This window comes from Macaca fascicularis, chromosome 7 (genome assembly GCF_037993035.2).
Source record: "Macaca fascicularis isolate 582-1 chromosome 7, T2T-MFA8v1.1".
Taxonomy (NCBI): domain Eukaryota; kingdom Metazoa; phylum Chordata; class Mammalia; order Primates; family Cercopithecidae; genus Macaca; species Macaca fascicularis.
The window spans coordinates 84,870,015-84,891,285 of record NC_088381.1 but is presented as its reverse complement, the minus strand read 5'-3'; the positions used below and the strand labels follow the sequence as shown (position 1 = coordinate 84,891,285).

The 21,271-nt window shown below is 42.6% G+C and overlaps 1 protein-coding gene and 1 pseudogene across 13 annotated transcripts in view; both read right to left on the bottom strand.

The window, feature by feature from the left end:
- The window catches only part of LOC107130176 (golgin subfamily A member 8C-like), a 53,356-nt gene that overhangs the window by 3,319 nt on the left and 28,766 nt on the right, over positions 1 to 21,271 (bottom strand). For 5 of the 13 annotated variants that reach the window (XM_073996829.1, XM_073996828.1, XM_073996827.1 and 2 more), the window contains exons 1-3: positions 2,072 to 2,431; positions 1,483 to 1,733; positions 1,194 to 1,387 (exon numbers count right to left, since the gene is read on the bottom strand). In XM_073996829.1, the coding sequence (XP_073852930.1) occupies positions 1,194 to 1,387; positions 1,483 to 1,733; positions 2,072 to 2,282 (656 nt within the window). In that variant the 5' untranslated portion in view covers positions 2,283 to 2,431. Of the gene's footprint in view, positions 1 to 1,193; positions 1,734 to 2,071; positions 2,456 to 2,562; positions 2,649 to 3,702; positions 4,125 to 4,388; positions 4,428 to 4,557; positions 4,650 to 5,547; positions 6,314 to 21,271 lie in introns of those variants that run through there. The other 8 variants (XM_073996835.1, XM_073996837.1, XM_073996840.1 and 5 more) reach the window with 7 other exon arrangements.
- On the bottom strand, positions 7,317 to 8,251 carry LOC141407251 (uncharacterized; annotated as a pseudogene).

The following is a 21,271-nucleotide window of genomic DNA, read 5'->3' as shown; positions in this document are numbered from 1 at the left end:
CCTCATTCTCAGTGGTCAGCTGCTGATAGGCGGACACCTGCTGCTGGTAGGTGGCCAGGTACTGCTGCAGGTGACCCAGGTAATGGTCTGGCTGCTGCTGCAGACTCTGAGCCTCTTGGCTCTTCAGCTCCACCTGCAGGAAGACCCTGGGCATGAGGGTACCTGGTGGCTGGCTTCCAGATTCTGGGTCCATTGATAGGGTAGCCAGAGAAATGTGGGGCTCTATCGCCTGCCCAAGCCCCTGGCCCCTTGTTCTGGGCCTAAGTGACTGCCTCCTTTTCCTAGAACCCCATGCCTCCTTCCCCAGCCTCAAATCTCATACCCTCTTCTCATCATTTAAACTGTAGGCCACAGACTGGTGGAAAAGCAGTGGGAGACAAACACCATCTGCTAAGTGTGCTACATGCCTAATGCTTTCCAAGTATTATCTCATTTAATCCTCAACTCCTCTGTAAGGAAAATGATAACTTCCTTTTGAAGTTAAACAAACAGAGACTTAGAGATGCAAAGTACTTGAATGGTGACCTGTGGAACTGAGGCTGGAATCCAGTTTTAATCTAAGGAGTATTTTTGTTTTGTTTGGAGACAGAGTGTCACTCTGTGGCCCAGGCTGGCATGGAGTGGTGCAATCTCAGCTCACTGTAACCTCCACCTCCTGGGCTCAAGTGATTCTCATGCCTCAGCTTCCTGAGTAGGTGGGATTACAGGCATGTGCCACCATGTCTGGCTAATTTTTTTTTTTTTTTTTTTTTGGTAATTGTAATAAGAGATGAGGTTTTACCATGTTGGTCAGGCTGATCTCAAACTCCCTACCTCAAGTGATTCTCCTGCCTCAGCCTCCCAAAGTGCTGGGATTATAGGCGTGAGCCACCGTGCCTGGAATAAGGAGCCTCATATACCACTGTCTCTTCCCCTGTGATTGGGGGGCTCCATACCTCTACCTGGGATGATGATGTCCAGACCTGGGAGGAGCCCAGGGCTCCACATGTCTAATAGTCAGAGGGCAGGAAGCAAGAAACAGTCACAGGACTGCCCTGGAGGGTGCTGGGGCCACTTGACCTCAGGCTGGAGTGGCCTCTGTACTGGCACCTCCCCTCCCCAGAGGCTGGTGCTCGCTTCCCAGCCCTTCTTGGATAGGGGGTGGAGGTTACTGTTTCCTTCACCTCGCTCAGCTTCTCCTGCAGCTCCTTTACCTGCTGCTCCAACTGCAGTGCGCTCTTGTTCTCATTGTTCTGGACAGAGAGAAGCAATCAGCAGCCACCCACTGCAGCTGGAGAACCAAGAACTTGGTGTCTGCCTCCCATGGCATCGGGAAGGGTGGAGGCAGGTGAGAAAAATCATCCCCTCTCTCCACAGCCTCCAGCGCAGCGCTCTGGCTCACAGGTGCCTTTAGAAGTAACATTTCACATGAGGGCTACAACGCCCCTACCAAGGCCTGGAGGACTTGGTAGGAGGGCAGCCTCCCCAGGTGGGGCAATGCACCAGCTCTTCAAAGCCGCTCTGTGGCTCGGCCAGCTGCTGAAGTCTCTCCTCCTGCTCTTGAAGCCTCTCCTTTTGCCCCCAGATCAGGACACTCATGCGCTGATTGTTGTCCACCCGGGCTTGGAGTTCTCCTGCCATTCTCTCCACCTCCTTCCTCAGATGCTGCAGCTCTACCTCAGAGGGCACTGCTGGAGGCTCCAGAGGCAGGGGTTCAGCGGAGAAAGGAAGCAGGCAATAAGGGCCTCTGGATTCTCAAAAAAACAAACAAAAACACCTCCTGTTGGTGTACAGCTCCTCTCAGGCTCCCCAAACTTGACCACACTGCTAATAATTCCTCACACCCAGATGGTAGCCAATCTTCCAAACCACATTCAGATAGAGAGCACTGTGGGTGACTGACAATGGGCCTTCTTTGCTGATGGGGACACTGAGGCTCATGGAGACGACAAGACTTGCTATCTCCTGGCACAGACCCCTTTCCCTCTGCCTCAAAGCCCTTCTATCCACCCCCCTCCCTGGGGCACTCTAAGCCACTCCCAGGGCCCTCTGATGCCAGGCCTGCTCCCAGGTCATGCCAGCCCCATCTTACCCCTCTGGTTTTTGAGTTTGGACAAGCTCCTCTCCAGCTTCTCTACCCGATGTGTATCATGCTGCTTCTCCTTCTTCAATGTGCAAACCTGCCCAAAGCATGGGGGCAAAGGGCCCTGGAGAGAGGGGCTGGTGGCTGGACAGGCTGCCATCTCCCTCTCTGCTCCCACCTCCACAAAGCCCATGACCACCTCTGGCCGTACTATTCCCATTTTACAGATGCCCAGAAAGATCCAGTGACCTATTGAAGGTGGGGGACTGAAGGGTCAGAGCTCCCCTCCGGAGACATTTTCCTCATCCTCTGCTGCCACCAGGCCCTCTCTCCTTTTATGTGTTGAGCATATTCATCTCTCTCTAGCTGGACTTGTTTAACCAACTCCTTCAACTGCAAGAACAGGCACAGAAGTTAGGAAGGGCCGTCACTGGTCCTCACCTGCTCCTGGCCACCTGGGGTCATCTTCCTTCCACGTCCCTCCCTCTGCAAAACCTCACCTGTGTTGCATGTGTTTCAGCAGTGCCTGCTCCCGTATGGACTGCTCTAACTGCCACTCAATAACTGCTTTACCGCGGCTCGAGGTCTGCATGGTGAAGAGTGAGAAGTTTCCAATCTGTGGATCCTGGGGCATTCCACACAGTGCCCCTTAAAAGGGCTAGGGCTTGGCTCAATATACAACTCGGTCAGTAAAGATCAAGGCACTTCCAAGCCCATGGTCTGGTTTTTAAAAGAACTCAGCCAAGTTGGAAGGGACAGGGAAAAGATCGAATTTACAGCTGGCTAACAGACATCCAGAGAGATCAGATAATATTGCTTTGTTATTACTGTTATTGCTACCACTGTTTGAACTTTTATTGAGTGTTTCACCAGGTACCATGCTAGCAATCCCATTTAATCCTTGCAACCACTGTAGGAGACAGTTACTATGATTACCTCTATTGTGTAGATGAAAAAACATGGAGTATTCGAGGTTAAGTGCTTGCCTAAGATCACTTAGGCAGAGCTGGGATTTGAACACCCAGGTCTATCCAATTCCCAAGCCAATTTTTTTGTTGGGGGTGGGGGCACAGATAGGAAGGTGAAAATTAATCTTTTTTCACTATTTGAAAGGATGATACATTCATATAGTCTATAACTCAGAAGGAATACAAGGGAAGTGTCTCCCAGCCACTCTGTTGCTATCTCCTGAGCTTTTTATGAACCCTTAAAGACATGTTTTATGTATATTATCATAGTATGCACACACACACACATACACACACACACACACACACACACACGTTTCCTCTCACTACAGAAGTGGTAATATATTAAAAGTATTCTTCTGTACCTTCACAGTACAAGTAAGTACCCAATACCCCACCTAGGACTTGGCCAAGACCACAGCCAGGTAAGGGCAGGGCAGGCACTTGGCCTCCAAGCTCTGCATCCAGCACTCACTCCCCACAGTGCCTCCCAACTCACCCACAGCAGCTGACTCAGCCCCAGGTTGCTCTAACAACCATACACAAAAGCAGAGGGAAAAGGCCATGCTGTGTTCTGGGCAGGACACTCCATCCTGTAGAATGGAGCTTTAGGCTCACTCCTCCATCTAGGAAGCCAAGCTGCCAGGGGACAGGACAAGTGGCTGAACTCACACTGATCTCCTTCTTCTCCTGTGTGGCAGTGACAGCAGAGAGAGCCCACTCTAACTCTGCTATACGCTGCAATGAATGTTGCAGGCAGCCAGCCACATCCTTGGATTCATCTGTAATGAGACAGTTGAGATGGGGCCCAAAGAACTCCCCCTAAAGACATGCCAAAGTGCCAGGTTGAAGGATGACAGGGTGCCCAGATTCCTACATTCAAAGTATCTGAGAGAACGTTTCATGTAATACAGGTCTGTATTTAGTTTCTCCTTCTGTATATTCAATCTCTGGATTTGAACCTTTGGGAGAAAAGCCAAGCAAGTGCTGAAAGAGAAGGAAACATTCTCCGGAGGACAGGAGAAAACTTCACACCCTCCACTCACCTCTAGCTCCCTTTTGGCTTTCTGTTTCTCATTGTTTGCTTTCTTTTCCTACAGGAAGAGGAAGACAGAGCTCTTACCAGGGGGAGGAAGAGATGGCACAGCAAGAGACAGGCCCCCAGAATGCCACCAATGCCCCAGGACAGGCCCACCCGTGGGACCAGGTTATCAGGGACCCTGTAGGGATGGGGTGGATCTGAGGGTTGAGCCTTCTTCCCTAGGCTGGGAGTGGGTGAGACGAGACCAGGGCTTCTACATCTGAGTGCCCCCAAAACCCATCAGTCATGTCGTGAGCAAACAAAGAAATCACGTCACTTCTTCCAGCTGATGTTCTACTTGTTTCTTCTGTTGTTTCTGTTGGGAGAGTCAAATTAAGGTGATGGAGGGTGGCCCCCTCAACTCTATTCCCCAGACCAGGGAGCAGCAGGCAGTGGCCAGGAAAGGATTTTAAAGGCAAAGTTCTCAGACCCAAAGGGAACACTACCTGGTAAATTCTCCTCAAGGTCCGAAGGACAGAGGATTTGGGTCTTTGTTGGTTTTCAACCACAGCCACAGAACTCAGTCTTAATCTGGAATCTCTTGAGAGGAGAGTAACATAAGCCTCTAGAGATGGAGTTTGAGAGAGGCCACCCCTTCTGCCAGCTTGTGATTTAGAAAAGTGTGTTCATTCAATAAACATTTACTAAGCATGTATGGACCAGGAACGGTTCTTCACAACACATATAGGATGGAAAAGGACAGACAGGAGCCCTTGGCCCTAAGGTTTCCATTCTAGGGGGCCTTTAAATCTCTGACTCTCAGAACTAACAGAAAGATACTCTGGTATTCCCTACCTTCTCCGGAAACACGAACCCAAAAAGGAGAGGTGGCTTGTTCAGAATCAAAGAGCAAATTAGGGACTGAGTCACAGCAGAAATATGGGGCCCCTGACAACCAGTCAGGCTAGCACTTCCCCGAGGGGCAAAAACCCCAGGGTGTGTGTAGCTAGGACTCAAGCAGGGGTGTCTGGAGAGGAGAGAGTCAGCAAAGAGGGCAGCAAAAGAAGAGCCATGCTGCATGCTCTGGGTTCCCTCCAGTTGAGGCCTGGGTGCCCCAGCTCCCTATTTGTCCTTGGCACCAGGGGCCCCCAGGCCCTTTCTTCAGGGTCCCAAGGGGAAACTGGAACCCAAGATTGGCAACGTGGAATCAGGGATCCCCACTGGACTCTTACCAAAGATTTGATGGTGTTATTCAGTTGACTGATTTTTACAGACCTCAAGTCCAGGATTACGGCTGGTTCTTGGCATGGGTTCTGAGGTGCATGCAGTAAGGAGGACGTGGAGGAGGAGTGGGTCAAGAAGTAGAGAGAACAATCATTAGGATTGGGGTGTGTGTGGGCTGTCTCAGCTGGCAGAGGGGCACCCAGCCCCCACTGTGGGAGAAGGTTGGAAGGCTGGCCTGCAGGGCCACTGCACCTCCGCCCAGAGCCTCTTACCTCCAGATCCTTCAAGGTAGCAGATGATGTAGGGCCCTCCCCATGGATACCTGTTGCTGACTATAAGAGATGAGAGTGTACGTAGGGATGTTCTGTCCACCTCAGTGTCTAAGCCCTCTAACTTCCTTTCTTCCCCATCAACTGGCAACATTTTCTTTTCTGCCTATCTTGGACCCTTTCTCCCAAAACTCCTCTGTGCCAACTTCTCTCATGGTTCTTATCTCCCCACCATCCCACCCTGGGACCCTTTCAGTGAGTCCTGATGGCAAGTGACTGTTCTCATTGTCCTGGCTTCCCTTTGAGACTGGGGATGAGGAAAATCAAACAGCAATGACCATATCCTGGATGTCCTGGGTGTTTACAGCAGGTCATGTACTAGGGATTAACATAAAAATAACAATGACAAATCTCATTTAAACTTCACAAAGGGAAGTCAAACAATACCACCTCTATTATACAGATGTGAAAAGAGAGGCCCAAAGAGCTCAAGCAACTTGCCCTAAATCATATCCCTAGCAGACGGAGAGGCAGGATTCAAACCCAGACTTCTTAACCAGTACCTAACAGTCCATCCCCAATCTTAACAATTACCCTCTACTGACCCTTGGGCCCCCTGTTCCCAGGAGCCTGGCCAGCCAAGACTCACATCTCCAGGTGAGTGGCAACCATCAGCAGTGGCTGTCTCAGGGCCACTGCCGTTTGTTTTCCTGTTCCTCTTTGCTCCTGCTGGAACGCCAGGGCTCTTTCTCTGCCAATATTCTTTTAACTGTGGGAGAGAAGAGCAGTAATACTCATGAGTACTATCAGCCCCTACAGCCACATCCTCCTTTACAGTTTTTACAAAATACTCTTATACACCAGCTGATTTTATGACACCAACAACTGTACAAGGTGTTGGTACAATCATTTAGTGACTGAGGGGGATTGATATCATGGCTAGAGAAAAAAAAAAAAAGAAAAGAAAAGAAAAAAATGTAACACTGGAACTTTGAAACTCAGTCTTCTGACTCCAAGCTTTGGGGTTTTGCCAAGAAACAGTGGCTGCCAGGGACCAAAACCAGAGGCAGAGGTAAAAAAGTAAACATTAAGTAGGCAGGAACTGTATGCCGTGTGGTTTAGAGTCATACATCCTCACTTGTCTATTAGTGTGAAGCAGTGCACCAGTACCTCTCAAATTTTATATCAATGTGTCCTCATGGCAGAAGGAAGCCTTTCTGTTAAATCTGGGAATTTATCAGAAAGAAGACAACCCAAACCTCATTTCAGAGAGAAGTCTGGTATACTCTTAGAAACCTATGTTACCTATGTGACCTATGTGACATCCCTAAGTACATTATTGTTTTTTCTCTTGATCTCAAGAGAATCAAGGGAAACTGATGCTTCAGAAAGATGTCCCACATTTATCCTGTGGCACTCAAAGTACCCCAGGTTCAGATAATATGAGGAAGATTCAAGCTGTCAAGTTCAGTTTCCCAAGATCTATTCCACAGAAGATGAGCAAATCTCACTTCAGAGACCACTGAATGAAGGGCAGTCTGGCCCCAGAACCATGGAGAATCAGAATATGAGGTGGAGAACTCAAAAAAAATGTTGAAATCTCTCTGGAAAGTAGAAGCTTGGGAGAAAAGCCAAACCAAACCCATTCCCCCATTGCCACCCAGAGATACTGTTAATGTTTTGAGCTCACAGGGGAAGTGTAGGCTTTCCCCACTGTCAAAGTCTATGTGAAGGGAGTAAGGCAGCCTGAAACCTCTTGCTCCTAGGTCCTATAGTCTCCATTCCCCTTCCAGCTGGAAATTTGTGCTGTGACCAGAGGAACCAGAAATGGGGTGAGAATGCTTAGGGGACTGTGTTGTAAGATCAAAGGCCAGTCTTGCAGTAATGACAGTTCCTAGGTGGACTGTGACATCACTACATTCCACTCCTCCTGGTTGGGGGAAAGGACCACATCAGTGTGATGTCTGAGTAGCTGCTCCATGATGGGGGAAGGAAACACAGGGTTGAGACCCAGGTCCTTGGAGATGCCAGCACACAGAACCCAGGAGGTCAACCTTGAGGCAGCAGGAGGGGAGGGCAAAGTCTGCAGCAGGGAGCCCCAGGAGTCACCAGCCCAAAGTCACCCAGGGATGACTACCAAAGGCAGGGCCTGCGCCTGGGGGACCCAGGTCCTTGGAGACACGAGCCTAAAGAGCCCAGGGGGGGTCAAGCTTGGAGTGGCAGGTGGTAAGGGCCCAGTAATGGAGTGGGGAACCCCAGGAATCACCCGCCCAAAGTCACCCTGGGGTTACTGCTGTGGGCAGGGACTGGGCTGCTTGCTGAAGGGGCGGAGCTGACTGACAAGACTCTGGTTGGGGGAACCCAGAGAGGCCATGGTTGGGGGGCCCAGTCCGATGTGCCTCAGAAGCGGTATGGACTCTGGCAGTTGTCTTGTCATCAGAGGGGATCTGTGGCTGGGTTGAGGGGCCATGACATGGTGCGTTTTTACGTTTTTCTTTGCTGCCGCCAATTTGCTCTGTCGAGTTTCTTCTGCCATCATGGGGTCGGGAGGGAGGGGAGGTTGGGACCACATCAGCGAAATCCCAGCAAGCACTGATCAACACCTCCAGTCACCTACCAGGCAGCTATGCCACTGATCCACAGGAGGCCTAACCAGGGCCCCAGTAGAATGCAGAAATGGGGTGTGGCCTTAATGCTCCAAGCTCATTGGTCACTGAGCAAGATTAAAGGGAAAGGGGGTGTAGCCAGGCAGTAGTATGCCCAGAGGGACCTGCGGCTCACAAAGAAAGCTGCCCTCGCAACCGTTGTCCCCGCCCACTCTGAGGGGAGGGGCTGCCCAGTCTGGGATGAGGGAGGTGCCAGCTTTTGTTTTAAAAGCTTTAAAACTTTAAAAAATATATGTGTGTATACTTTATATATATGTGTGTCTGTGTGTATCTATGTTTACCTTCAGAGCTGTGTTCATTATCCAGTTTCTATGCAAGGTCTATGATTTTGGCCTATATTTTTCATCTTCAAACACAGTACAAAAATTACCAGTATTACCATAACTGAGATACAGATCCTATAAAACTGGAAAATCCATAGCATGCCTGATGATTGATGAAGCAGATTATATTATCCAACATTCTAATAAGATAAAATAATCACAATAGTTTGTCTTTTTTGGAAAAACGTTTCTCTTATTCTCCTACGTTATAGTTAAGATTTTTTTTCTTAAACAAGAAACATGTCTAATATCTGTAACAACACAAAGCTTTTGGGCCGGGTGTGGTGGCTGGCGCCTGTAATCCCAGCAGTTTGGGAGCTCGAGGTGGGTGGATCACCCGAGGTCAGGAGTTCAAGACCAGCCTGGCCAATATGGTGAAACCCCATATCTACTAAAAATACAAAAACTAGCCAGGCATGGTAGTGGATGCCTGTCATCCCAGCTATTTGGGAGGCTGAGGCAAGAGAATCACTTGAACCCAGGAGACGGAGGTTGCAGTGAGCCAAGCTCACACCACTGCAGTCCAGCCTGGGTGACAAAGTGAGACTCCATCTCAAAAGAAATAAAATAAAATACAAAATAAATTTTAAAAGCTTTCAATTTAATAAGCACTCAAAGCTCTTTACCAGTTTAAAACAAATACAAGGCCCATTTTTCTAGAATCACCTGGCCTCTCTAAGCCTTGCAAATGAAACTGAATTTCTCACTTCATACTTGGCTATGACTTACAATCATGAAAACCAAGAATTGTGTTATGTCATTGTGTACTGCTTGTTACCTGAATTCCACACGAGACTGGGATCAAGGGTTGAATCTTTCATGATTTGCTCCATAACCTGTGTGCTTCTTATCCCAGACCAAACCAAGCTTTTGTCTAGAGTTCTATAATTTACAGGTAGTAGACAAGAGTGGTTCTCAGTAATGTCATCTCTGGACTAGCAGTGCCAGAAGCACCTGAGAACTCTTTATAAGTGCAAATTCCCAGACCCTACCCTGGACCTGGTGAATCAGAAACTCTGGAGTAGGGCTCAGCAATCTGTGCTGCAGTCATCCCTCCAGGTATTTAAGAACCTCTGCCATACAGCAGGTAGAAAAATGTGTTTCCTTCTGGAGGCCCAAAGCCAGGGATACTATATATTCTGTCTTGATACAAAACAATGACATGCAATTAAAACACATAACTCTCCTTCCTACTCCCACCCTCCATCCAATGTGTTTTATTTTTATGAGTTCAATAAGAAAATAAGTAGCATTCAGAGGTTTACTCTAACAAGTATATTTACAAGAATCAGTTCTTATCTAGCCTGATCTCATACAAAACCATTTACATCCTCTTACTGCTAAAGTTTTTTAAAAAATCTTCACAATGTAAGTCTCAGGCACACTAGGAGTTCTATAATAAACCACCAAGTAGATCAGAAGGTCCAAACTTACTAGAGAAGAAAAGTGGAATCATTGGCTATATTTCCAAATTGCATCCAAAGGAAATTTAAGTTCTGAAATTTTTTCACCTTCATACTTCCAAGTTAATAGAATTCAACCAGAACACTCCATTTCTTCAAAGCCTCTAGCCAGACAAAGTTTTACTGTATTACTTCTTGCTTTCAATGGATATAGGCAGAGTCCTGGTAGGCACATTTTGTATACCTGCAAAGATGCAGAACTAAACAGTTCCATCTGTTCCATATTAAAACAAAAGTCCTGTAAACCTTGGATGGTGAGTGTAATACTTCAGCACTAGCACCAAAGTTCAAATAGGAAAAGATGCCAAAACACCACTAGCAAACAAAACTAAACTCTTGGCCGGGAGCAGTAGTTCACACCTGTAATCCCAGCACTTTGACAAGCCAAGGTGGGAGGATTACTTGAAATCAGGAGTTCAAGACTAGCCTGGCAGCATAGCGAATTCACATCTCCATAAAAAAATTTAAAAATTAGCTGGGCATGGTTGCACACACCTCTAGTCCCAGCTACTTGACAGGCTGAGGTGGGAAAATTGCTTCTGCCCAGGAATTTGAGGCTGCAGTAGCTATGATTATGGCACTGCACTCCAGTCTGGGTGACAGAACAAGACCTAGATGATTACATTCTCTCCTGCTCCTGTTTACACTAAAATCACTAAGTTAAAACGCTTTCAAGTTTGGCAGGATAAAAATTAAGTGAAATGTGACTTTGAAGTTTGGAAGGAGAAAGAAAGAAGGAAGGAAGGAAGGGAGGGAGGGAGGGAAGGAGGGAGGAAGGGAGGGACGGACGGACGGAAGGAAGGAAGGAAAGAAGGAAGGAAGGAAAAGGAAAAGAAAGGAAAGGAAGAAGGAAGGAAGGAAAGAAGGAAGGAAGGAAAAGGAAAGAAAGGAAGGAAACAAAGGAAGGAAAGAAAGAAAAAAGAAAAAGAAAGGAAAAAAAGGAAAGGAAAGGAATTAATATACATCCAGCTATTAAAAATGATGATGCCAGAATATATTTACTGCCACAGAAATATATCCAAAATATAATAAGTGACAAAAGGCTATTATGATTCTACTTTCTAAAATGTTTACATGCATAAAAAAGGGTAAAAAGCAACAAACTAGAATGTTTTAGTGGCAAATTAAAGATTTTTCTTAATATTTGTCATCCAAATTATTACAAAAAGAATGTGATTTCCTTTATAATCAGGGAAAAGTGTTAATTTCATTTATCTATATTTAAATCTCTTTTCTTTTTCTTAGTTTTTCTCCCATATGTATCCCATGTAGGCTAGAATCCCTGCCTCTTGAGGGAAACCAGCCCACTTTTGGGAAGTGCACTACATAAAGTTGTCCCATCTTCCTTTTATTTTAAGACATCTGGAGACATTTTTGTTTCAAATTCTCTTATTGTTCTCAGAATATATATTTTAATATATGAAATTGAGGAAAAGACAAAGGAAAGGCTGACTCCCTACCACCCTCCTGGGGCTACTCTTCCAATTTTTGCTGCTATTGTTATGTATTAATATTCACTGGGTACTAAAAAGATGGGCAGCCCCTTAGATCCTTTTTTCTTATCTCTTTCTCATAATCCTACTTCATTCCTTCATTCACTTATTTTTTAAAGGGTCATGTGTACAAATATATAGTTTTTATTTTAAATATAACTATCTATAAAAATTTTAAATATAACTATCTATAAAAGTATGTGCAACATCCCCTTCACAGTCTTATTCTCCTTCCACAGCCAAACATTTTTAATTCATTTCTTATATATCATTTCAGAATTTATCTTTGCAAATACACATGTATATTCTTATTCTACTCTTCTCTCTCAACACAAAAAGTAGCACACCATACATACAATACCATTCCTTCTCCCTTTTAAAAAACACACACAATAGGTCTGAGTTCTTCTACATGACTACAGAGGTCTTTCTTATTCTTCTTTTCAGCTGCACAGCATGCATCGTTAGGATGTACCACAGTTTACTTAACCAATTCCCAGTTGGCAGACAGATATCATCCCTATCATACTATTACAAGCAATAATGCCAAGTATAACCACCCACACACACCAAGTTCATTTCTGAATCTGCCTTTCATGAAGCCTCTGTTTGAATCACAAGGTCACAAGGCTGAAAATTAGCCCCTTTCTTAGTTTTCATTATGTACAGCAGTATGTAACAAAAGACTCCGTTGGGCAAAGCAAACGTACCCTTTGGAGATTTACTTCATAACAATAAATGGATAAACAGAACACCAAGGAGAACCATTTCTATTTAACCATGTGCATGTATGTATACAATCATGCATATGCGTAGGAAGTATAAATCAATCCATCAAAGCATTAAGCATTGTCTCAGTATGGTGGATCTATGGAGTGCTTTGTAGACCGCCCTCCTTTCCTATCAATTCTTTCTAATTTCACAACAGTAAATATGTATACTTTTGCAATATAAAATTTCAAATAATGCTAACTCAAATTAAGTTGTATATATTCCTTCAGTCTGTCCTATATTTGTATGGTGCTCCAGAGTGCTCAAATATCACTTCACTAAAAAATTTTATTTATTTTTCAAATATAGAGATGGCAGGGTCTTGCTCTGTCAACCAGGCTGGTCTTGAACTCCTGGACCCTCCTGGATTCTCCCACTTCTACCTCCCAATGTGCTGGTATTACAAGTGTGAGCCATCACACCTGGCCGGCTTCATTTCAGAAATCTTTCCCCAGCACTCCATATATTACAAATAATTCCTTTTTCTTGTTTAGAAAGCATTTTAGTGATATCTCTATTACCTCACTTATCACATGATAATCAATTGCTCACCAATCCATCTCCCTTCATTGCTCATGAGCTCCTTGAAAAGAGTCTGATTTTCAGCACCTTGAACAGTGTGCGACACTTACATGCTTCATACATAGAGAAGGAAATGATTTCACTACAGTGTAATTATTCCCAGAATTCAATATCTGTATTTCTAAATTGTTCTAGATAGTCTGCCAACAACCTGAGAATGTTATGTTTTTTCCCTAAAACTTCTATCCATTACCGAGTGTCTACAGTCATAGTTAACTCAATTGTGACATGACCTCTGGCCAAGCCAAGTCATAGTTTTTTTTTGTTTTTTGTTTTGTTTTGTTTTTTAGGTGATTTTTAATTTTAATTTTTGATTTTGATTGTTTCCTTTTTGTTTTTTTAATCTAGCAGTGTTTGGTAAACTTCAATGTCTCTACATTCCTGTGTCTTAGCACCTACTGGTCTCTGCTTGGAATAATGTCTCAAGATTTTAGTCACCTGGAAAAAATTTCTACTCACCCTTAAATAATCAGCTTAAATAGGCCAGGCATGGTGGCTCATGCCTGTAATCCCAGCACTTTGGGAGGCTAAGACAGGGAGATCACCGGAGGTCAGTAGTTCAAGACTAGCCTGCCCAACATGATGAAACCCCGACTTTACTAAAAATACAAAAAATAGCTGGGTGTGGTCTCGGATGCCTGTAATCTCAACTACTCAGAAGGCTGAGGCAGGAGAATTGTTTGAACCTGGGAGGCAAAGGTTGCAGTGAGCTGAGATCGTGCCATTGCACTCCATCTTGCGTGACAGAGCAAGACTTCATCTCAAAAAAAATATAAAAAATTTTTAAAAAATTTTAAAAACTTAAATAATACCTTCTCTGAGAATCCTTTAAATCTTCCTATTCTTTCAGGAAGAGTTGAAAATTTCACAACTTTTGAAACATTTGTGCCTCTATTACTATGTATCAGGCACTGAACTGAGTACCTAGGATAGAAAGATGAAACTGTAGATCCTGCCCTCATGGAGCTCATGGTCTAGTATGGAAAACAGACATATGAACAAATAACCACACTACAGGTCTTCAGAGCTCAAATCCTATCCTAAATACTGCTAAATAAGTGTTCTGTGAGGTTTTGAAAGTACCAGGGCCAGAGACAATATGTCTGCTTGGATGACTTCCCATCCAAGTTAACATTCGGCCCTCATCACCAAAGGTGATATGTGTGTGCCTCTTCCTTGCAACCCACCAGGGCCTAATGCATCATATCACCACTTCTGAAATTAGGAAACAGGCTTAGAAGTCCAAGAGCTTGACCAAAGTAACTCAGTTGGTAAGTAGCAGAACCAGGTCAGTAGGATTCTTCTTCAATATCCTGCCAGTTACATGGGCAAGTGACCTCAAAATCAACAAAAGACAAGTAGAGGTTGACATGTGTCAATGGAGAGAGGCTCAAAAGGAAGAGTTTATACACAAGAATAGTATATAAATGTTCTGGAAGTATGCCTGGGGATGTGAAGTAGGAGTGGGCACACCAGGTTTCACCTTGGTCAAGTGAATCTATAACTCCAACCTGGGCCTCACCCCCCGAGCTCCAGACTTAGCTATCTGTCTTTCTTACTCTAATATAAAATCCATAGGGCAGGACCTTAATCTCTAGCTTGTTCATCACAGATTAAAGCAGAGCCTGGCTTATAGTAAGTACTTAATAAATACACAAATGAATAAATAAACATACATGAGTGAATAAATAAACTATCAAAGAAGCTAAAGAAACATTCCACATTCTTGGGGGAAAGGATTACCATGAAACAGACCCTAGCAGTCACTTACGAATACAGTTGGCCTTCATTATTTGTGAATCCCATATTTGCAAATTTACTTACTTGCTAGAATGTCTTTGTAATCCCCAAATTAATACTTGTGGAACTCTCAAGGTGGCTCCTGGATAGACACACAGTAGTGAAAACTCTGTCACTCCTTGCACATGTCCCAAGCTAAGGTCAAATTAGGTGACCCTCAGTCTTCTTGTTTCAGCTTTCATACAAAGATGACCTGAAGACAGAGACAGTAGAGGACAGCGCAGGGTCGTGCAAGAAGCTGTGGCTCTGGGGCCAATAGGGCAGGGTCTGAATTGTAACTCTGGCACCTGTTAGTGGAGTGACCTCAGGCAAATCACTTAACACTTCTGTACTTCCTTTATTCTTTTGGAAATAAAGAAAATTCAATCTACCAGGATGAGTTGTTTTTGGGAATTAAGATTATAACCTACGTGAGATATGTATATATGTACATATATACCCTGGAAACAAGGTTTTAGAATTTGATTAATTTGGTGTTCTGGGCAACTTTATGGAATATTACTACTGCAAATAATAAGAATTGACTGTAATTATTTATAAAGAAATAACAGAGATATAGACAAAACAATTATTTGGATGAGCTAGAGGCAGGCTTCAAGAAGCCTCTGAAGAAACAGAACTTCACCAGGCACTTAAGGTGTGGAAAAGGCTTGCGAGGAGAGAGAATGGTGCCTACAGAGAGAGGTCCAAATGGTGGAAAAAAACAGGTAGAGTCAGGAAATGGCATTTCAGGAAGTCTAGAGCAGTAGAAGATGAGGCCAGAACACGGTGCCACAGCCCTTCTCTGCACCCTGTATACACCCTGTACCACAGAACCTCACTCTGCATTTAATTCTTGGTTTCTAGTTCTCTCTTCCATTAAACTGTGAGCCCCTCAAGGTCAAGGTCTATAAGAAGAAATCACAGCTACAGTTCTCTAAATTTGAAAACAAGTTATTAAACACAGATACACCCAAAAAGACTGTACAAAAATAATGTTGGATTTCAACTGCAGTCATAGGAATTCACAACTGGTATACATTTGCAATCTGTCCAGGATTTTTCTCTGATGACTGCTGTAACACTGTCATAAATCCTTTTGTTTTAGACACCAAGACATTTGTTAGAATGTCTCAGAAAGACATTCTAAAAGAGCAAGAAATATCTTCATCTTTTTTGTGTAACTGATTGATTGGTTGATTGACTGAGATGGGATCTCATTATGTAGCCCAGGCTGGTCTGAAACTCCTAGATTCAAGCAATCCTCCTGCTTCAGCCTCACAAGTGGCTGAGATTACAGGCACACACCACCACCGCGGGCTCTAGTGTGATATATTAACAAAGCCTAAACATACAGTCCATTAGACAAGGCTTCCACCTCAGAGTAAAGATTTTTTTAAATTCACTCTAATAGACTTATTTCTCTATATGCAAGATACAATTTTACCATAGTAAAACACAAAGAAGCATATTGATATACACATATGTTACAAACAGGATTAAAAAAGTCATATAATTTTCTCCACAAAAGCTTGCAAAATCCTGGCCAAAACATGGTAAACAGGATGTTAAACTCACAGCTTAAATTTCCCCACTGAGACCTAGGAAAAACAATGCCAGTTTCTGTACAGTCACGAAACTAAGCACTGTGAGAATTTAAAAGATTTGGTAAACTTGTATATTCTCCCCACCCCCATACACAAGAAGCCAAAAGAGCCTAGCAGTCTTACCCCAATGCTTCAATTTCCTCCAGCCTCCAAAACAAAACCCTCACTGTCCAACATCTGAATTTATATTTTCAAACGTCTAAAATCTTAATCAAAACTAAGAGCGGTGCATTAGCTTTGCCCCCATAAAATTCTTGGTATAATTTTACTTAGGCACAACACAGATTGTACTATTACTTGAAAACATGGATAGAACCAACATTACTAGAAACCAAACGAATGTATTATGAAGGTGAAAGGGAATAGGGAGTGTTGTTTTTGAACAGATTCAACGCTGTTATTCTCCACTCATAGGTTGGGTGTGATCACATCACATCGTGCTGTACAACTAAGTATGTCCTATATTTTATGACAAAGTAGGGTAACAAATTATTTATTGAGGACCTGTTGTGTACACAGAGGCATGCTAGAAGCTGTAAAAGACTTGATTCTTGCTCTCAAGAAACTTCCAAGGTTGTAGACAGCCTAATAGAAAGTAGTCAAAAGCAAATACTTCAAGCACTACCCATCACAATTACCTCAGGTATTTACTTTACCCTTCTACAAGTCTCTGAATATTTCGAGGCCCCCTTTCCTATCTCTGTGGACTCTATGGCTCAACATTCTTCACAACCACAGGCTTTCCTGGACTTCATGTTGTTATTGAATCAGCATTTCTCATTACCTGCCTCATTTGCCAATTAAAATTCCACTTTATATTCAACCACCATTTTGGCTTTGAAGCCACTGCCTGATACTGACACTTCGGAGATGTAGTATGACTATTCTTATATGTCTCTCTCTACTGATGAGGATCCTCTTTTAGTATGAACAGTACCATTGACTTCCAACCAAGTAGTTTTGATAATATCTGAAATATTGAATCATATTTCATAATACTCCTAAAACAAATAATGAGTGGTGTTCTCTCAAATATATGTATAATCAAATGTGAAACTGAGAAGATTGGGAGGACCTGAGACTCAGAGATTGTATTCAGGACTTTATAGTGGCATTTATTTGACATAATTATGCTTTTAAAAAATAAGTTAAACTGTCATCAGATCAGTTTGAAAATTATAGAGGCTTTTGTTGGTGAGAAACGTATTTTATATATAACCATTTACTCATAGAAATATTTTTGATTAATGCTATCTGTTAAAGACTTCAGTTCACAATATTTCACCTGTTCACAGTATATATCTTTTGGGAGCTTTCCTGGAGAAGCCGAGGACCACGTGCTAATTGCTATCTGATGTTATTCTGGGAGGACAACTGATTGTCTTTGGGTTGCAGGGGGTTGGAACTTGAAGGCGGATCTGAGTCTAGAGATCTTGCCACTGACTTTGGGAAGTCTGTTGATTCTACCTTTGGAAGTGCCTTTAAATGCCTTATTAGGAAAGCCAGGCATAGTGGCTCACACCTGTAATCCCAGCACCTTGGGATTATTGATTAATAAATCAATTTCGGAAATGCTTGGTAAATTCAACAGGACTTCACAGAACAATGAATTTATATGGCCATGTTTTTTTTGTTTTTTTTTTTTTTCAAAGAGCATTCACAAGACTTTCTAGTACACCAGTTTGGGAACTGTTGGTGGAGGAATCAGGGTAATTAGGATTTGGACTATTCCAGGTAGAGGTTGTCACTATATTCAACGAATTGTTCTTAGGCTTTACTCTTTGTATATATCAGAATTACCCATAGCAAATTAACAAGCAGATATATAAGAATTGGGCCCTGGCTCAGGCCTAACAAATCAGAACATCTGAAAAGTATGGGTGTGGAAAAGCTTCTAGATAATTCCATGTTCTCCAGAGACTGAAAACCACTCAATTACAATAGGTCTTCTCGCCCCTTGCTAACTAAATTGTTAATCCTAGTTGAGTATGCTTCTGTTTTGTTTTTTTGGGCCTGGTCCAGGGACTAGACTGTTGCTGCAATTAAGTTCAATTTTATCATTCTTCCCACAATATCTGTATCCCGATTTTCAGATTCCTTTTCATCAGTGGGGCAAATTTATAGGTCAGTATAGGACAAGTTTTAAACATTAATGGAAAAGAGATTATATTATATTGATATTGTTCTTCTAATCTGGCAGCCTTGAATTTCATTTAGAAAATGTCTCTATTTCTAATTTTACCTTGGTTTTGATATATTTTACTATTAGGGATCACATAAATGATTTTCCTCTTTTTCGTGACTTCCTTGTCAACTAATATATTTTTGAAAGCTTCTGGTTAACTTCTAATTACAGGTAAGTGCCATTTTCCTTTTGCTTAACAGGCTCATTGAGGTTTTTAATTGAGATGAAATCTCACTCTGTCACCCAGGTTGGAGTGCAATGGGGTGATCTCGGCTCACTGCAACCTCCACCTCCCAGATTCAAGTGACTCTCATGCCTCAGCCTCCCCAGCAACTGGGATTACAGACACCTGCCACCACGCCCAGCTAATTTTTTTGCATTTTTAGTAGAGATAGGGTTCCACCATGTTGTCTAGGCTGGTCTCAAACTCCTGACCTCATGTAATCCACCCAACTTGGCCTCCCAAAGTGCTGGGATTACAGGTGTGAGCCACCATGCCTGGCCACTTCTCCCATTTTATACAGGGTCGCCTTTTGCAACTTCTAAGAGCTCTTTAAAATAGTAAAGCCCTGCCATAATGCAGCCAAAAAACTAAGATATAAAATGTGTAGAAACACGCTTTTCTTAACTTAATGAAAAAGTATTTTTCAATCAGTCCGTATTTTCACTAAAAGGACAAAAATAAAAGATTCAGAAACAAACTGTATATACAAAGTACATATACCCTGAAGCTCCCAAATGATTGTGAAGCAGTCACTTCCAAACCCTACTGCCCACCACCCAGAACATGAAGAGAAAATAAGAATGTTGGCCTTTCCCATTCTCAATTATCAGTAGCAAGGTACTCAAAGCCCAGTTTAAAGAAATGTTTCTGCAGCGGCTTTACTGTACTGGGGATTTAGCCCCTTCTATTCTTCTAACTCACTGATTTCTGCTTGTATGTCTTTAATAATTTCCCCATTCTGCTTTCCTTCAGGTTTTTTGATCGTTCTTTCTAAGAATGAGTTAGAGGTTTCATTCATTTTCATTCTTTTCTTAATGACACAAGGATTTTAAGGCAATGAACATTCCTCTGAGCTCTCCTCTAGTCTCTAATAAGTAATGATTGCCTTATTGCTATTCTCTAGATATGCTACAGTTTTAATTTCAAATACCTTTTTGACCTAAGGGCTGTTTGCATGAATTTTAAAATTCCACAAATCAACATTTGTTTTCTGGTTTTGTTACTAACTTATAGATTTAACTACGATCAGAGAATGACATCTGTTCTGTTTCTGCTTTTCAGTATTTGAGGTGTTCTTCACTGAAAACAATTAGCTTCTTGAATGTTCCAGATAGGAAGAGGGACGCAGAGGGCATGAGAGAGGAGTAGTTAGTAGAGAGGAGTAGATAGTAGTATTCTAACTATGGTTCAATTCTAAGCATTCTAAAATTTCACTGGATTTTTTTAAACCATGAATTACAAGGGTGTTAAATTTCCAAATTCATGTAGCTTTTGGTTAATCTCTTCATTATTGCCTTCTAACCTTAATTTCTTATTTAAATTATAAATTGTATGGTATGGATGGTACCAATTGTTTTTAAATATTCTGACTTGCTTTATGGATTAATATATAATTAATGTTTCTCCCACAGTCCACATATGCTCAAGAAGAGTATAGAATATCTAATTATTGGGTACAGAGGTCTATATTTGTCCATTATATCATTTTCATTTATAGGTTATTGAAACCTATATATGGGCATTTGGTGTAACTTACTTATGGTAAGCAGGGTATGTTGAAATCTCCAAATACGATGGCAGACTTGTAAATTTCTCCCTGTGGTTTTATCAGATTTTCCTCTGTATTTTGAGGCTATTTTGATAGGTACATAAAATATGAAAATTGCTACATCCTCCTAATTAACAGCATCAAGTTCTTACTAATGCGTTCTGTACCAAAATCCTATTTTGTTTGATACTGAAGCTCCATCACTTGTTTTTGGTTAATATATACTGGCATATCTTTATCACTCTCTCTCCTTTATAAAAACTTTCAATCTTTTCACATCTTCTTATTTTAAATATGATGGATTAAAACAGCTGGATATTGTTTTATTAGTTCCATCTGTCTAATTGGTAACTTTATTCCATTTTCATTTGTTGTGATTGACTTACGTGGACTTCCTTCTATCCTTTGGAACTTCTATTTCTCTCACTTTCTAATATAATTTTAGTATCTCCTCCTAGAATTCATCTAAGACATATTTTAGACCTCATTCTGATCTCCCTCTCCCCCTCCCCAATCCCACCAACTTCTGCCCTATCATTTATTCCCATGTCTCTCTGTGTAACATACTGACTTACTTTTTGGAGATAATCATCTAACCAATTAATTTTTTCTTCTGGTGTCTAATCCATCCACTGAGTCTCTTATTTCAACAATTACATTTTTTATTTCCTTATTTCATTCTATTCTGAGACACAGTCTCACTCCATCACCCAGGCTGGACTGCAGGGGCACGAACCTGCAGACTCGGCCTCCTGGGCTCAAGTGATCCTCCCACCTCAGCCTCCTGAGTACCTGGGACTATAGGCAGGTGCCCAATACCCAGCCTTTTTTTTTTTTGTGGTGGTGGTGGGGTATTTTTTGTAGAAACGAGTTCTCACCATGTTTCCCAGGCTCATCTCCAACTCCTGGGCTCATGCCTTCTTCCCACCTCAGCTTCCCAAAAAGTTCTGGGATTACAGGTGTGAGCCATCGTACCCAGCTGTATATTTTATTTCTGTAAGTTCTATTTCATCCATTTTCCTTTCAGGTCTTCCTCATCATTCCTGGTGGTCTTACTGCTCGCTCAATTTTATAAGTCCATCTTTT